Source organism: Buceros rhinoceros, unplaced genomic scaffold (genome assembly GCF_000710305.1).
Source record: "Buceros rhinoceros silvestris isolate BGI_N320 unplaced genomic scaffold, ASM71030v1 scaffold11622, whole genome shotgun sequence".
Classification (NCBI taxonomy): domain Eukaryota; kingdom Metazoa; phylum Chordata; class Aves; order Bucerotiformes; family Bucerotidae; genus Buceros; species Buceros rhinoceros.
The window spans coordinates 2,635-3,002 of record NW_010398331.1 but is presented as its reverse complement, the minus strand read 5'-3'; the positions used below and the strand labels follow the sequence as shown (position 1 = coordinate 3,002).

Sequence of the window (368 nt, the reverse complement as noted above, 5' to 3'; positions counted from 1 at the left end):
GGGGCCAGCTCACCGGTGTCCTTCCTGCTTCCAGGGCAGGCAGGCAGGAGCTCAGATCGACCCGTGGGAAGATGCCGATTTCACGCTGTATAAAGTTACGGACCGGTTTGGATTCCTGCAGTAAGTGCTTCCGCCCTCTCCTGCCTCGCTGACCCGTGTGCCTGTGCGGACCCTCCACCTGGGCCAACGGGGCGCACCCGGCCACTCTCCCATACGCCGCTCTGGGGCTGGCCTGGCCGATACCAAACGCAGAAGGAAAGACTAGATGTGCCTCCTCCCCCAACCACACGTGTTCAGACCCTCCGGTGCTTTGAACCTGCTGCAGGGCGAGGATCAGGAGTGGCTTCCATCACCAGCCTGCCGTCAGA

At 62.8% G+C, this 368-nt stretch overlaps 1 protein-coding gene across 1 annotated transcript in view; it reads left to right on the top strand.

Annotated features, from left to right (window-relative positions):
* LOC104488957 (USP6 N-terminal-like protein) overlaps positions 1-368 on the top strand; it is a gene marked incomplete at both ends in the record, with an annotated part of 2,443 nt that overhangs the window by 619 nt on the left and 1,456 nt on the right. Inside the window, one exon of the mRNA XM_010131065.1 lies at positions 35-120. Coding sequence (XP_010129367.1) covers positions 35-120 — 86 coding nt within the window. The remainder of the gene's footprint in view (positions 1-34; positions 121-368) is intronic.